The 13,303-nt window shown below is 43.9% G+C and overlaps 1 protein-coding gene across 6 annotated transcripts in view; it reads right to left on the reverse strand.

Annotated features, from left to right (window-relative positions):
• Positions 1-11,892, reverse strand: part of TTC23L (tetratricopeptide repeat domain 23 like) — a 62,804-nt gene extending 50,912 nt beyond the window's left edge. For 2 of the 6 annotated variants that reach the window (XR_012030286.1, XM_072824953.1), the window contains exons 1-5: positions 11,740-11,892; positions 11,225-11,343; positions 8,744-8,818; positions 4,443-4,626; positions 500-623 (exon numbers count right to left, since the gene is read on the reverse strand). Coding sequence is in view for 5 of the 6 variants with exons in the window: in XM_072824953.1 (XP_072681054.1) it covers positions 500-623; positions 4,443-4,626; positions 8,744-8,818; positions 11,225-11,343; positions 11,740-11,757 (520 nt within the window). In the remaining variant the exon portion in view is untranslated. Of the gene's footprint in view, positions 1-499; positions 624-4,442; positions 4,627-8,743; positions 8,819-9,653; positions 9,906-9,930; positions 10,081-11,224; positions 11,344-11,739 lie in introns of those variants that run through there. The other 4 variants (XM_072824955.1, XM_072824957.1, XM_072824954.1 and 1 more) reach the window with 4 other exon arrangements.
• Positions 11,893-13,303: the final 1,411 nt, after the last annotated feature.

The raw sequence follows: 13,303 nt of genomic DNA on the forward strand, positions 1-13,303 counted from the left end.
TAGAATGAGGGCTCTGTCGTTTCCTCAGCTAGACCTTCTAGGAACTTGAATTCTGCCCACAGAATTCAGGTCCTATTACTGGGACACTCACCCTGAGGCTGAATGTACAACCCTGCCTGTCCTTCCCCTGTGGACCTGTAGCTGGAACTTGTGATATTGTCATTTGCCCACTGTGCCTTAGTGCCCTCATCTGTAAACTATGGATAACAATAGTATCTCTCTCCAAGGGATATTATGGGGACTAAATGAGACAAGCTTAGCACATGCTAAGTACTCAATGAATCAACCATCATCATTATCTTGATTTCTAAGATGCCTGCCACACTGCCTGTCTCATCCATGGAGTTTCCCACCTCTTGGTGATGAGGGTGAGGTATGAGTTGGGGGCAGGAAGGGCCCGCCCTCAGGCATCCCCACCCCCACCACTGCCATGCTTATGGGTTGGCTTAGATTGGCTCGCATGGGCTGGCCCACACAGACCCAGTGAGGGACCAGGTACCTCTCAGTGTCAGGTAGCCATAGGCTAGGCTGGCCAAAGCCTGTGCACACTTCCAGTGTTCTTCCCCAAAAATAATCCGAGAAAGGATGACACAGCGAATCAGCTCCTTATTTGCTTGGGTATTCTGCAGAAAGCAAAGAAGCATTAGGCTTTTTGGAAAGGAGGAAAGCTCCATCCAGCCCATACTCTTCTCACGGGAATGTAGGACTGAATTCTCCCGCCGTCTTTTTCTCTTTTCTTCCCTTCTCTTCCCGTCCCACTACCAACCCAGCAAGATCTGTTGGCTGTCCTTTCTTCGTAAGTCCTTGAACTAAGCTCTTCTCACTTCTGCCCTGAGTACCTGGTTCAAACCACCCTCATCTTTCACCTGGCTGACCACAACAGCCACTCCTAACTGCTTCCACTGTTGCCTCCCTTCCCCCAGTCTACTCTCAACATCATAACCAGAGTGACTTCTTTTAACCTTGTATCGTGAAAAACTTTAGCAATATACAAAAATAGCACTGAGAAGGGCTCACTTCTTTTCATGAGGTATCTGCTCATGGTCAATCTTGTTTTCTATCTATCCTCCTCATCCACCCAACCTATTATTTTGAAGAAAATCAGGTATTAAATCATTTCATATTTCATAAGTATCTCCTAAAGATCTGGAATTAGATATATAATCAGAAAAACACTCTCACCAAAACATTAACAATAATTCTGTAATGTTAAACATCTAGTCTCATAAATCTAATAATTACCTCATAAATCTAATATTTTTAAAGATTTTATTTATTTATTTGACAGAGATGGAGAGAGAGCACAAGCAAGGAGGAGCAGGAGAGGCAGACTCCCCATTGAGCAGGGAGACTGATTCAGGGCTTGGGGATCATGACCTGAGCCAAAGGAAGCTGCTTAACCGACTGGGCCACCCAGGTGCCCCATAAATCTAATTTTTTCTTTACAGTCTTCCTGTCCATACACTGAGATCAGTCTCCTGAGTCTCTTTTCACTTATAGGTTCTGTTCCCATGTCTATCTAGTTCCTTTTATTGCAAATTATTTGTTGAAGAAATTGGGTCTTTTGGATTCCAGTGTTTCCCAAACATGTACATTTTGTTTATTGCATTCTTATGGTGTCATTCAACATGTCCCTCCATTCTCTGTTCTGCTTTTACATTGGGAGCTGGATTTAGAAATTGGGCTAACTTTAGTTCTGTTCTTTTTTTTTTTTAAACTTTTATTTATTTATGATAGTCACACACACACAGAGAGAGAGAGGCAGAGACATAGGCAGAGGGAGAAGCAGGCTCCATGCACCGGGAACCCAATGTGGGATTCGATCCCGGGTCTCCAGGATCGCACCCTGGGCCAAAGGCAGGTGCCAAACCGCTGCACCACCCAGGGATCCCTTTTTTTTTTTTTTTTTTTAAGCCAAACTGCTTCATGGGTTTGCATATGCTCTTCCACCAGAACACACCTAATGTCTGTCTCTTTTTCTGATTATTGACATAACTACATAGATTCATTCATAAAAGTTTATAAAATGCTGATAGCCTCTTCTATCATTGTTCCTTCGTGTGTTAGCTGGCATAATTCTGGCATAAAGAAAACTCTCCCCTCATCTACTTTTTGGTTACCCAGTAGTACAGTTTGTAACAGGAGGACAAGATACACGACTTATTTTCTTTCTATTTGCTAGCTTTCAAAATAATGAGTGCAGTCACTTGCATCCTCCAATGGTGACCAAATAGCTTGTTTTTATTATTAATATAAACATGGGTTTTAAAACAGACCAGATATTCCTGAACAGTGCAAACTAATTCGACTCGGCCTTTGTACCTACTATGTCCCATCTTGGGACACTCGAACACGTCATTCACTCTCTTGTTTCATCATTTTGTTCACTTCAGCGAGGTCTTTCTTGGCATCTTATCGAAAATAGTCTTGCACCCCATTACTTACTATCCCATTCCCTATTTTATTTTTTTCTTCCTGGCACTTACCTCTCTCTGATACTGCACTGTTATATTTTGTTTGTCTATTATGTCTCCCCACATAGAAGTTCCTTGAGAACAGAAGTTCATTCCTCATGTTCACTACTGTTTTCCCAGTGCACAGAGGATGTACTCATTCCATACGTGCTGAATGAATCATCTCTCTATTGGCTAGGATAAGGACGGGGTGGGGAAGAGCTCCCTGCTGCCCTAGGGCTCATAGGCAGAGTTCTCTAAGAGATCACAGAATTGTGTCTTCAAGTTATAGATTTCATTGACTTGACAAGACATATCAATTGGCTGCACAAATTGATAAAAATCAAGCACTGACTTTCTAGTAAGGTTAAACTAGCACTTCAAAGCCTCAAAAGCTTGGAGTTTGGGCTCTGGTTCTAATGTTTATGGACTGCAGTGCTTTGGGTAAGATCACCCTGAGATCTGGCTTCCTTTTCTCTTTGGAAACCCATACCATTCACCTCAGGGAGTGATTGGTAGGAAAATGAGTCATCATCAAAGGGGTCCAAATGTGTTAAGTGCTATCTAAGTGTGACCCTACGGGGTCGTAAACAGATACAGCGTTGGAAGACTGCTCCCCTGTCTCCTTCCTAACCTGCCACCTCACCTGCTCCCAGCTCATAGGCACACATGCAGAGTGTTACAGGGCATTCCCTCAATGCTTTGCAAATGCCCATTCTGTCAGAAGTGTTGAGTGTTCTCCATGGGCTAACCACCGAATTTACGAAGTTTCACTTGAAGAAGAAACATACTACCATGAAAAATCCCTGGAATGGGAGTACAAAGGCTTAAGTTCTGTCCTGGCTCTAGGCATCCTGTATTTACCCATCCTCAAGCTTCCTGCTCTGGTGAAACTGAGGAAACCAATATGGACTCTAGAAGTCTCCTGCTATTTCCAATCCTCCTGCCCTTCAGGTCTGTGAGCACTAGGCTAGGCTAGATTTAACTCCTAAGTCTAAATCTTTGTCATTATCCAAACTGGCCAAGGAGTTGTCATGCCTTAAAAACTCACACTTGTACTCTATAACAGATGGTACTTGTCTGTTTCTAAAAGCGAAGGTTCTAGCCTGGGTCTGTAAAATGCTAATGGGTACAGGCCGAGATGACTGTCCTGTTTTGCAAGTCCTCTGGATGATTTACAGAGGTAAATTTGTAGATATATTCAACTAGGCGTATCAGCTTCTATCACCTGCCTGTGAGGTATCTCTCGGCCTTTCCTAAAGCCATCTACAGACCTTTTCTCCACACATGATTTTAAGCCCATGTTTCCCGTGGCCAGGGGTGGCCAGGAAGTCAGTGGATGAATTCCTTAGTTGATAAATCATGCTCTGTGAGCATGCCGGTGCCTGCATTCTAATAACAGAGGTCACTATCATCTTGTCTCGGGTTCCTGGATTTTGCATATTCTATTAATAACACTTGCTCTGACTAGTTATCAAGTATTTGCCTCACTCTGAAAAATGCACACCTAGACTCTGACCTCTGCTGCTACCTCCCGTTTCTGGTGCTTTAGTCTGCTCATGAGTCCACTGAACTGGCATCTGAGCCAGGACCTCAGCCTGGCTACCTTTGTTCTCAGTCTCCTGCCTCTTATCCTGGCCTCTTGTTACCCAAGAGATATCATTCTGAAACCTTTCAGGAGAAATAAAAAAAACAAACAAACAGGTTTTTAATTAAAGGTAATCAAACATCAACACAAAGAATGAAATGTTCACTTTCCATTTAAAGCTAGGAGTGCAAATACTCCATGGAAGAATGCACAGTGACCCAGGTTTGGAACCTCAAGGCAAGGTTGCTACCCGACCATGGTCTGCTTTGTTTTCTTCCACTTGTAAAAAAAATAGAACTTCCTCTGCCTCCAGTGCTTCAGTATCCCATGAAGGCAGAGCTTCTGTAATCAAGGACATATTTTTACAGGGAAACTAAAACCTAGTGAGCTTTTTGTTTTACCATTTTTTTCTTAATAAGCTGAGTTATCTTCTTCTGGGAATGGGCCAATTTCTCTTTAGGAAGAGCCATGTAGCCTACGGCCTTTTCCTCCTTGGCTTTGATGTCTTCTTCACTCTCTCCAGACCCACTAGAGTAATACAACTCATCCCTTTTCTGGTATGCTGGGATCTTAGCTTGCTGTGACCTGTAAATACCAGAGAGGGGCATGGATTCAGATGTGACCTATGCATATCTCAAACCAGCTAAAATTGAAGGACAGAGTGCTTCTAATGGGGGGTAGGAATATGCACTTTAATATAAACTTGAAGGAATAAAGTCTGGGGGATAAGCTCATGTCACCCTTGAAGCCCAGAATCAAGACAGCAATGTGGTGATTCAAATGAAAGAGATTTGGTAAACTACCCACCTGTACCAGAGTCCTAGCTCTGCTACTTACTAACCATGTGATCCTAAGCAAGTTATTAATTCGCTTCTTTATAAAATGAGGTCAATCAGATGAGTTGACTAGATTAAATCAGATAATACTTATCAATCTTAGCATGGTGATTACCATTACCTGCTATTTAGTAAGTACTATTTTAATATAAGATATTATTATTTTATTAGCTCCATGACTTGGTTTCTTCAACAACAAAATGAAGGTGTTGAATTGGAAGATTTCAAAGATCTTTTATATTCTAAAATTCTGATTCAAACCAGGAAAGATATAATGAAATAATGGGAAGGGAATAACAGTTTGAATCTAGACTTCACTGTTTCTCTTTCATGTTTCTTTTTTTAAAATGTTTTTAAAGATTATTTAGTTATTAAAAAAAAGATTATTTAGTTATTTATTCATGAGAGCAACAGAGAGAGAGGCAGAGAAGCAGGCAGAGGGAGAAGCAGGCTTCCTGCAGGGAGCCCTATGTGGGATTCGAGCCCAGAACCCCAGGATCATGCCCTGAGCCAAAGGCAGATGCTCAACCACTGAGCCACCCAGGCATCCCCCTCATTCATATTTCTTAAAGATAGTGGCCAACTAACTAAAGAGGATGCGGCCCCACCAAGGAGAAGGGAGGGAACCCTACACAGTCAAGAGCAGATGCAGAAGCAAAATGACCTTCTCAGTTGTATTACAAATAAATGTGTTGAAAAGAGCTGAATGGGTTGAAAATCTGCCCTCTCTCTCCTCACTTCTCTCCTTCCCACCCTCCCTTTTTCCCTCCTGCCTGCTCCTCTCTCACATGCAAAATGTAATCTGTCATCAATGCTGAACATAATTATGAATGAGTAATTGGAAATGGTAAAGATAAAAGTCAAAGGAGTTAATCTTACACAAAAAAGAATAACCACATCTTAACATCACTAGAAAAATCAAAGTGATCCAGAAAAAACAGAATTCTGAAATCTTAATAGCAACAATAGAATGTTTAATTATAAACAAGTCCCCCAAAGGAGTCACCTTTGTATATACAATAGCTTTTATTTTTATTTATATACAATAGCTTTTAAAAGTTCAACGACTACATAGTTTTAAGAATAAAATTTATCTTCTTTTTCCACTGATTAGATAAGTAATGTTTACTGTAGAGAGAGAGAGAAAGAAAAGAAAAAAAGAAAAAAGAAAAGAAAAGAAAAGAAAAAAGAAAAGAAAGAAAAGAAAAGAAAAGAAAAGAAAGAAAAGAAAAGAAAAGAAAAGAAAAGAAAAGAAAAGAAAAGAAAAGAAAAGAAAGATGTCAAGTATAATCTTTTACACTAGGTTTGAAAAACACCGTGTTAATATCCATCCAGATTTCCTGTTCTAAATAATCCACCCAGAGGCACACGAATGAACCAGGCCACATGGACAGGAGAGCAACATTTCTTCTGGCCCAGGCCCTGGCAAAATCACTTTCTGCCCACAAACAAAAAAAAGTGAGCTTTTGTTTCCACATTGCCAACCCAGTGGAAAAGCCAGAGAACATGGCTGATGCAAGGTGATCAGAAGGTAGGTGCTAAGCTTGCCTCCTCTCTGCTTGGGTGAATTCCATGCTCCTCCTTCAAAACCCAATTCAGATGTCACCTCTGCTGGAGTCTCGCACTAGAGTAGCAAGTAGAGACAGCCTTTAAACGGCTTGCAAAAATTTCCTCCAAACTTCTACTGTGGTGTGAAACACACTATAGTCTCATTTTCAAAATTTGTCTGTTTTGTTTCCGAGTTGTCTTTGCCTTCTAGCAAATATACACCAGGCACAGGGCTGAATCTCATTTGTTTCTGAAACCCTGATACTTGGCTTACAGTAAAGACAAATAATGGCTTGTTAAATGATGCACAAATGAATGAAACAAGAAAACATGGCCTTTAGTATACCTGAAAAATACTGAAGATGGAGGGAATCTGTGGCAAAAGATCATAAGTCAATAAACGAACAGAAAATTTAGTCCCTCAATAGAAGATTTTGCTTAGGCTGCACATTGCACAGACCTGGAGCTTAAGTTCAATCTATCGAGATTGCCAAAGAGATTGCCAATTATGGATCTTAAAAATTAGAAGTCCTAAATATTTTAAGTTCAGTCTTCAATAAAATTAAGCTGACACCAAGGTAGCAAGCTTCAACAGAAAGCACCTTAAAGGAAGGAGAAATGTTGAGGCTTTGACAAATGACTTGAGAATGCAAAGCCCTAACCTAGCTTTGCATCTAACATCTTCAATAAGAAAGAGGACTGGAGAATACTGACCAGTCAGATATCTTGAAAGATAAAATAACAGAATAAAAAGAATATGCAGGTTGAATGAAAGGTCTGTCTTGCCAGGTTTATGACTTATTCTATATGTTGCCATCATAGATATGAATTCAGACTAGTAATAATAAATATGAATTATCTGATTACTTCCAGGATACTTTACTGTAAACTCTACATCTTAACTTCAATTTTTATACTTATATAGTCCTTAACCTCAGGATATTTTATGAAGTGGTACAAAATTACTAAGATGTTAATAAACACTAGTCACATAGTGGCTATTAAGCACATGAAACGTGGCTAATCTGAATTGAGATGTACTGTAAGTATAAAATACACACTGAATTTCAAAGACTTAGTATGAAGAAAAAATATAAATATTTCATGAGTTACTTTATGAAACACTTCTACATAAAGATACAGTATTAAAATTCAGTTTACTTATTTCCTTTTTATTTTTTAACATGACTACTGAAAAACTTTGAATTACACATGTGGCTGGCATTTGTGACTTGTGTTATATTTCTATTTGGCAGCACTGGTATAAAGCAACGGTTCTCAACCAAGGGTGACATTGCCCCAAGGGGATATTTGGCAATGTCTGGAGACACTGTGGTTTGTCATTACAGGGACAGTGCTACTGGCATCTACTGGGTAGAGACCAGGAATGCTTCTAAACAACCCACAAAGCATAGGTCAGGCTTCCACAACAAAGAGTTATCCAACCTAAAATGTCAATAGTGCCAAAGTTGGGAACCCCTAGTATAGAAAAATGGCTAGAGAACTGACTCTGCAATCCAGCTGCCAAATCTCAATCACAGCTGTATAATTTGGGGCCAATTACCTAACCTTTTTTGGACTCACACTCCTTAGCTATAAAATTATAACAGTTTAATAGTATACCCGGTACAGAGACCTTGGGGCAATGAGATGACTTAATACATGTAAATAAGTACTTAGAACAGTGCCTAGCACATAATATTTGCTCACTAAGTATGAGCTATTATGATGTAAAAGTTTTCATTTACTTATCGTCTATTTCATAAGACAATTTTAATTTGCTCACTGTTATATTTAATTCTCTTTGACTTTATCTTGTGATAACTAGCCTATCTATAAAAAATGAAATTTCCCTTCAGTTAGGAAAAACCAATTATTTTCCTTCTTACATAGGTTGCACAAGTACAAATGGATCATATAGCAGAATTGTTATTAAAACACACCACAAATAAATAATAATAAAAATAAATAAATAAAATAAAAAAATAAAACACACCACAGGGACGCCTGTGTGGCTCAACGGTTGAGTGTCTGCCTTCAGCTCAGGGCGTGATCCTGGAGTCCCAGGATCGAGTCCCACCCACATCGGGCTCCCTGCACGGAGCCTGCTTCTCCCTCTGCCTGTGTCTCTACCTCTCTTTCTGTGTCTTTCATGAATAAATAAATAAAATCTTAAAAAAAAAAAACCACATCACAGAAGCTCAATCTTCTCTTCTATATAATATGCACGCAAAGCTCAGCACCCCAGGTTTGCCTTAAGTGGGAGGTCCCAGTGTTCCAGGCCAGTGAGTGTGACGTCAAGGTTCTGTAGTACTTACAGGTGGAAGCAGAAGTCCCAGTCCGTGTCATTGCTGACAGTTGGAATATGGATGGGGCTAGCCTGCATCTTCTTCCTACCAAGAATCACAAGTCAGGTTGGCTTTGGGGGTAAAAAAAAAAAAAAAAAAAAAAAAAAAGACTCAGAAGTCTACTCTATTTTCCCTGTTGGATGCTATACTGAAACTGCCCAGATACATAACGCATCTGAAATCCACAAATCCAATATACACACTAATGTATAGAGATACCTGTAAAGCAGAAATTAATGGCATTTGCCAAATTAAACCTCTGAATTAAATCTTTCCCCTAATTCCCACTCCATAGTACCTCCAAAATCCCTGATTTTTTTTTTTTTTTACCTCCCTAAAGCCAGTATATTTACAGCTCCTGAATCATCAAAACTAGGTTCTCCTACTCAAGTCAGATACTGTTTTTGCCAGATGGAGCCAAGCAAAGCAACCAGTTTTAAGCATTAAATGAGTATGGCCAATGCACTGGTTAACTCTCCTTGCCCCTAGGGCTAGCCCGCTAATTTAATAGGGAGGCCCAGTCAAGGACCCACACGCGTCCGTTTGGGTATTGTCCTTAGTTGATGGGGGAAACGGCTGAAACCTCATGACAAAAATCTGATTTATAATTATCTGTGAAATTCAATTCTCATGGCTCTCCCTGTTGCCTAGATCAAATGGGAATCGAGGGCAGCCCCGGTGGCTCAGCGGTTAGCGCCGCCTGCAGCCCAGGGCGTGACCCTGGAGACCCGGGATCGGGATCGAGTCCCACGTCGGGCTCCCTGCAGGGGCCTGCTTCTCCCTCCGCCTGTGTCTCTGCTTCTGTGTCTCTCAATAAATAAATAAAATCTTAAAAAAAAAAAAAGAAAAGAAAATCGGAATCGAAAGCCGCTCATCTCACCCTGCAGAATGTCACTCATTCCCACCTGAGGAGCCTGAACATCCACAGTCCAAACACCAGAAAGAGCTTAATTTCGCTTTCTAATCTCTGCTTCCAAAACCATAGCCCCGAGGGCGGGGGGGAGGAGCTCTGAGTTCTCAGACTCCGAAACTGCGCTCCAGGAGGCTCCACCAGGCCCCACCCGAGCCTCGGAGGCCGCTTCCCCGCGGGTGCTGCAGCCACGGCGGCCCCCACCTGGAGGCGGCGGCGGGGGCGGGGCGGGGGCGGGGCCGCGCACCTGGGGGGCGGGGAAGCCACGCCCGGGAACGAGCCTGGCCGCTCCCTCAGCCCGCGCGCTCCGCTCCCTCCGACCGCGTCGGCGTCGGCGCACCCGCCTCAGGGCGCCTCACGGATGCCCGGCGGAAGCGAGGCCCTCGGCTCGGTCGGCGCGGCGCGCGCGAAGCCCGGGTTCCGGCGCGGGGACGCCGGGGTTGCCACGGGAACGGAACGCCGCCGACCGCGCCGCGAGCGGCGTCGGCGTCGGTCGCCATGGCGACGCGGGGCACTTCCGGCGCCGGAAAGCCCGCGGCCGCAGCGCGGGAGCTCCTCCCGGACCCTGGGCTTTCCCGTCTCCACCGGTGCTGCGGGCGCTTCGTCACCTGTTTCTTTTTTGTTTGTTTAAAGATTTTATTTATTTATTCATGAGAGATACAGAAAGAGCAGAGGCACAGGCAGAGGGAGAAGCAGGCTCCCTACAAGGAGCCTGACATGGGACTCGATCCGGAGTCTCCAGGGTCACATCCTGGGCCGAAGGCGACGCTAAACCGCTGAGCCAGCCGGGCTGCCCTTCGTCCCCCGTAGTTTCCCTGAAAGGGACTCGAGCTCCCGGGTTGACGGGAAGCCCCGTCGCGGGCTGGGAGGGAGCAGCCGCCGTTCCCGGCTGTCGGGGCGCTCTCCCGGCCCCCGAGGAAGGGCTCAGGTGTGACCGTGACGCCCGTCCCGGTAAGGTTTGAGCTGCGCTTGATCACGAAAGCCGAGCGCAGGGAGGGAGTAGCTTAAGGAATGGGCCGGTAGTGCTGCTCCGGACGCTGTCTTCGAGAGGTGGGGCGCGTTTGGCAAACCCCGCGTCGCCCCCACTTACGCAGCAGGTGTTCTGATGCCACGACTCTTCAGGGGCCCGGAACACACGGGGGTAAGGGTAATGCAGACCCGACAGGTGCAGGGGCAGCTGGGGCCAGCTAGGGGTAAGGGTGTCAACACGAGCCCGACAGTGAGCCAGGGGCCTAGGACAAGTCAAGCTGATGCTATGTCCTTGTTTTCTTTTCTTTTTTTTTTAAGATTTTATTTATTCATGATAGACACAGAGAGAGAGAGGCAGAGACACAGGCAGAGGGAGAAGCAGGCTCCATGCACCGGGAGCCCGACGTGGGATTCGATCCCGGGTCTCCAGGGTCAGGCCCTGGGATGAAGGCAGGCGCTAAACCGCTGGGCCACCCAGGGATCCCCGCTGTCCTTGTTTTCAACACACAGACGCACACGCACCACCACCACCACCAAAACAGACTTGGTAGAGAGAGAAGGAAAATATTTACCAAGAACTTGAAAGGTGGTATTTGCATTTGGTGTTTGTTCTTTCCAGTTCCAGGTTGAAGTTTAATTGCTGTTGACCCAAGACTGCCAAGATAGCCTTTCTGCAGTTAGGCTGGAGGAGCTATATAAATGAATTTGCTTAAATATCTCTGAGGTAAAACCTGGACACCCTTTTAGGGTTTAAATCCATACCTGTAAAGTCGTGAGCCAAAATTTTAGAAAGATCCCACCCCCTTTATACTCTTTCCTAGCAGAACAATGAACTCCGCTTCAAGGTTTCAGGGCTCTAGTTTGGACTCTTGTGTGGCCTGGGGCAAATCACAGCCCCTGAGTCTGAGTTTTCTTACCCTTACAATGAGCATATTTGTGACCACTGGCTTTCTAACCCACCCACCCCCAGTCCCCAGGATTCTTTGATGGCAAGCTGCAGAGTTTTGTGACTCTTTGAACAATATTTAACACAAAGGGGGGATAAGAAAGAACTAGTTTTCTGTTCTCTAACACTGATTTCCCTTACCCTTAAGTTGGTCTTCATCAAGTTGAAAAGTTTTATAACGTTTTTGTTCTAGGAGTTGACTCTTAAGTAGATGAAATGTAACTTCTCTTTCTTGAACTCGGTTTCCTGCCCATCATTGTGAAGTGAGGTACCAGAACAGGCCCTGAATTCCCATTCTAAAAATGATAGTCTGGTTCTACTTCTATTTAATTAGCTTTGACCAAAAGCCATGCACCTGTAAAATCAGAAGTCAAATTAAAAACAAAAAATGGGGCAGCCCAGGTGGCTCAGCAGTTTAGCAGCCGGGGTGGCTCAGCAGTTTAGCGCCGCCTTCAGCCCAGGGCGTGATCCTGGAGACTCGGGATCGAGTCCCACGTCGGGCTCCCTGCATGGAGCCTGCTTCTCCTTCGGCCTGTGTCTCTGCCCCTCTCTCTCTCTCTCTCTCTCTCTCTCTCATAAAATCTTAAAAAAAAATTTTTTTTAAATGTTAAACTCTCAGAGTTCCAAAACTGTGTGCTGTTTTTTTCTTTCTTTGCCATCTTCACCCTGTCCCCAAATATAAACCTTAGTTACATCTTGACACTCACAATCACATTGGTACTCTGTGAGTTTCTCTCACTCCCCATGGTTTTGTCCATCCAACCAGAAGAAAAAACATATTGAGAAATACCTGCTATGTGCCCAATACTGTTTTAAGCATTAAGGAAGCAGTAGTGAAAAAATAGACAACGATTTTGCTCTTCTGGAGCTTCTATTCTACTAGAATAAGAAAAACAGGGCTATTAGTAAATAGTCTGATGTCTCTGCAAGTTAGAAAAAGTCACAGGGCCAGGGAAATAGGCAACAACTTTGTGTGAATTAGAAAAGGAAAAAAAAAAAGAAGCTTCTTCCTCCAGCCAGACTCAGGCCCCTCCTAAGCAGTAAAGCTTTGGGAACAGAGGTTGGACTGGATTTTAGGACTCTTTTCCTCCCTCAGCTGGGTGAACCACCTTACATGGAAGTGACAAATTATATGGGAGAAATGTACAGCCAGATAAAGGATCTAGAAAGTGATGTGGACATGTAGGGTATGTAAGTTTATATAGTGTGGTTGAGGAGGGCCTCTCTGACAAGGTCATTGAGCAGAAGAAATAAAGGAGCCATCAAACAAACGTCAAGTTGAAGAGCATTCTAAGATAACAGCAAGTACAAAGGCCCTGAGACAGGAGCAAGTTTGGTGGATTCAAGGAAGAGCAAAAGGGCAAGAATGAGAAAGAGGGGGCACCTGGGTGGCTCAGTGGTTAAGCATCTGGCTTCTGCTCAGGGCATGATCTTGGGGGCCTGAGATCGAGTTCCACATCAGGGGAGCCTGTTTCTCCCTCTGCTTATGGCTCTGCCTCTCTTTCTGGGTCACTCATGAATAAATCTTCAAAAAAAAATGAGAAGGAGGGGTGTCTGGGTGGCTCAGTGGGTTAAGCGTCTGCCTTGGCTCAGGTCATGATTCCAGGGTCCTGGGATCGAGCCCTGTGCTGAAACTCCCTGCTCAGAGGGGTGTCTGCTTCTCCTCCCTCTGCCCTTCTGCCATTTCATGCCCGCTCTCTTGCTC

This window comes from Canis lupus, chromosome 4 (assembly GCF_048164855.1).
Source record: "Canis lupus baileyi chromosome 4, mCanLup2.hap1, whole genome shotgun sequence".
NCBI classification, from domain to species: domain Eukaryota; kingdom Metazoa; phylum Chordata; class Mammalia; order Carnivora; family Canidae; genus Canis; species Canis lupus.